At 35.5% G+C, this 2,323-nt stretch overlaps 1 protein-coding gene across 1 annotated transcript in view; it reads left to right on the forward strand.

Annotated features, from left to right (window-relative positions):
* Positions 1-361: 361 nt before the first annotated feature.
* The window catches only part of LOC106529641 (zinc finger CCCH domain-containing protein 13), a gene marked incomplete at its 3' end in the record, with an annotated part of 4,222 nt that continues 2,260 nt past the window's right edge, over positions 362-2,323 (forward strand). The window contains 2 exon segments of the mRNA XM_014025119.1: positions 362-508; positions 1,333-1,492. Coding sequence (XP_013880573.1) covers positions 1,334-1,492 — 159 coding nt within the window.

The raw sequence follows: 2,323 nt of genomic DNA on the forward strand, positions 1-2,323 counted from the left end.
AATTGGTAAAAATAGTATATTTTTATTGTTTGGTTGCTAAATTTGGCACATTATTATTTTATTTAGCCATGTATTTACTTTTTCAAGCCATTTATATACTTCTACATTTATTTCCCATTATGAAAGGTTATGTCCTCCATACAACATAGATTTACACAAATTTCTGAACAATATTTGAAGGAAGAAGGTCCATGGTCWACATAGAAAAAGTCTTAGATCTATGAGTTATACTCGTGAAAAATGGGAGCAAAAACAAAAGTGCTGCGTTTATATTTTTGTTCAGTGTATCTGCTAGCTGTGTAGCTGTTGGCGSTGCTCATGAGCCGAGTGCGACTAAAAAAATACCACAGAAGAAGAAAGAGACGAGTGAGGCGCACTCTCCGCCAACATGGAGGCATTCTGGGCAGCTTCTGCCTTTGAATTTAAAGAATAAGACTTGTTTGTTTTAACAAGGGCTTGCTCCGCTWACTAGTTTAAAGTTAGATGCAACACCGAGACCTTATCTTGGGTGAGAAAGTCTGACTTTTCTTTAAACATTTATGTCAGCTTACGTTTCCCTGCAGGAGTTGGCATAGGCCTGAAGCTAGCTTTAGCATTAGCATACGCTTGTTTTGGATTTCCTACTGTCAGATCATGTACAGAACAAGTATACATTTAAAACTTAGACAACAATAAACATATGCTATATTGTTTGTGCTCGCATGAAGTCATAATGTAGATAGTTTGCATTACTGCTAACTTGAAGTTGCCGCTATGTAACGAAGTAGCGCAAACGATTGTTATTAATGAATTATTAAATTGGTTTGAGAAAGAACAAATAATCATGCAGCCAGTACCAGTTTATCAGAGTTGTTGCAATAAAGTAACAATCACATGCTCAATTAAAAAGAGTTCACTGAAAGGCTGGTTTTGTGAAAGCATGTAGGATATACTTATGAGCAAAACACAAAATCATGTCGTCAGGCTGAAAACACACAAAAATAATAACAATGAAATCTTAACARACATTTTATAACTGAATATGTGAAAGTATTTTTCTTGTTTTGTATAGTATAATTTTTTAAAGTTGTAAATGTTTTCTGTTTTGTTTGTGTTGCTATTTTTATTACACTTTTGTTGTAGGATTGTGTAATTTTGTTGTATTGAATCTCACATTGTTCACCTTTTTTTTTTTACAAGTTGTCACTTTATTCTGTATTACCCTTGCCTATTTTACAATGGAGAATTTCTTCCAAAACACTGGTTTTTATAGTTTAATTTATCAATGTATGGCAGTCACAAACATTTGCACTTCTTCAAGCATGTTTGTTTTAAACTCCTTTAGTTCTGCAGAATGTCCAAGATAAGGCGGAAAGTAACAGTGGAGAATTCAAAGACGATATCTGACAGCAGCAGCACCACGACCAGCAGCACCACYAACCCCACCGCCCCGTCTCGCAGACCCAGTGTGTTCGAAAGACTCGGTCCCAGCACTGGGACTAATGCTGCTGATGTACGTATCCCCTAGCCTTCACCGGGTTTTCAGCAGGTGTTTGAAAAAGTTTGTGTTCGGACTAGGGCTGGGTTTAAAAAATCACTTTAATCGATATGAATCGATTCTCGTTCAAATTGTCWGTCAATTCTGGCCTGCCGTAGGTTTACATCCAGTGACGGTCAGTGCTAATGTTAGCTCCCAACAACAAGTTGTCTGGGGCAAAACAAAYGAAACTAAGGAATCACTAACATTACAGCTGATTCTCAGCTGAACTTAAAGATAACAGAGGCCATGACAACTTTTGTTTGCAAASATTTGCGCTTGGACGCGGTAGCGGGAAACCAAGCTTTGAGCAGCTGGTTCTGATGGTCGGACCAAAACTACAGTCTGTAAACATCTGACTGAAACTGTTCTCCTCTTTTATAAATGTGTGAAAGACGACAGTCTAACAAAATCRTTTARTTTTGTTACCAATGTTATTTATAAATTTTAGAAACATCTTAAWGTAATTCRCAGTGGTGGTTTTAGCTGAAGTACTTTTTTTCTTTCTTCTTKTTAAGTTTTACTGAACAGAAGCTAACAAAAACATTACAAATGTACAATTTTCATACTCTCAAAAGAGTGGGCATAAGTATATTTATATTATCCCACCTCTTCTCCTGTAACCTTATTCCATCACTTCTTAGAGATCAAGAAAATTATTCTTAATTTCTTAAAAAACTGATGTATCCAACAACACTTTCTCTTGCAATTCATTTTTAGTTTAAACCCTTTGAAATTTGAGACAGTTTTGTTTCAAGATTAAACTCCAATTTACAAGTTTGTCCTTAATGTTTATAATTTTACCAA

Source organism: Austrofundulus limnaeus, unplaced genomic scaffold, assembly GCF_001266775.1.
Source record: "Austrofundulus limnaeus strain Quisiro unplaced genomic scaffold, Austrofundulus_limnaeus-1.0 Scaffold457, whole genome shotgun sequence".
In the NCBI taxonomy this organism is placed as follows: domain Eukaryota; kingdom Metazoa; phylum Chordata; class Actinopteri; order Cyprinodontiformes; family Rivulidae; genus Austrofundulus; species Austrofundulus limnaeus.